This window comes from Fibroporia radiculosa (assembly GCF_000313525.1).
Source record: "Fibroporia radiculosa TFFH 294 genomic supercontigs, scaffold4552, whole genome shotgun sequence".
In the NCBI taxonomy this organism is placed as follows: domain Eukaryota; kingdom Fungi; phylum Basidiomycota; class Agaricomycetes; order Polyporales; family Fibroporiaceae; genus Fibroporia; species Fibroporia radiculosa.
In genome coordinates this window covers 3,915-4,363 of record NW_012133716.1, presented here as the reverse complement: position 1 = coordinate 4,363, position 449 = coordinate 3,915, and the positions used below count along the sequence as shown (strand labels likewise).

At 51.0% G+C, this 449-nt stretch overlaps 1 protein-coding gene across 1 annotated transcript; it reads right to left on the bottom strand.

Moving 5' to 3' along the window:
* Positions 1 to 49: 49 nt before the first annotated feature.
* Positions 50 to 302, bottom strand: FIBRA_08902 (uncharacterized protein; the record flags this gene model as incomplete). The annotated part of the gene is made up of 2 exons (XM_012330515.1): positions 50 to 80; positions 151 to 302. The coding sequence occupies 2 exons, from the start codon at positions 300 to 302 to the stop codon at positions 50 to 52; spliced, it is 183 nt and encodes a 60-aa protein (XP_012185905.1).
* Positions 303 to 449: the final 147 nt, after the last annotated feature.

Below are 449 nucleotides of genomic sequence, written 5' to 3'. Positions count from 1 at the left end.
GTTGTCGGAGGCACATTCGATCTCGGGATTGGGGCGTACTTTGTGAAACTTAAGTGCCGGATGCAAGTATACGGGTGCACCTAGAGGCATGATCATACACGAGCAGTGGGAAATCAATGCGAGGTGACTGCCAGGAGAGGCGGAAATCACACCTCGTATGCCTGTGCCTGGACATGGAGGATATGGCTCTTGAGAGCAGCGTCGTCGTTGATGCCGGTCTGACTCTTGAAGAATGTGATTTCGTCGTCGTCGAGTGCATAATACTTGTCGGGGTCGTCGAGAGTTGGGATGGGTTTGGCCATGATCGCAGGATGCAAGTAGGCCGGATATCATGCAGAACAGGAAGTGTTCCGATCATGCCGACTTTGACAAGAATCCTCCAGCAAGAAAATTGACGACTTTCCAGTCATACAAGATTATCGGTGGGCTTCCACGATTCAGTACTAGAC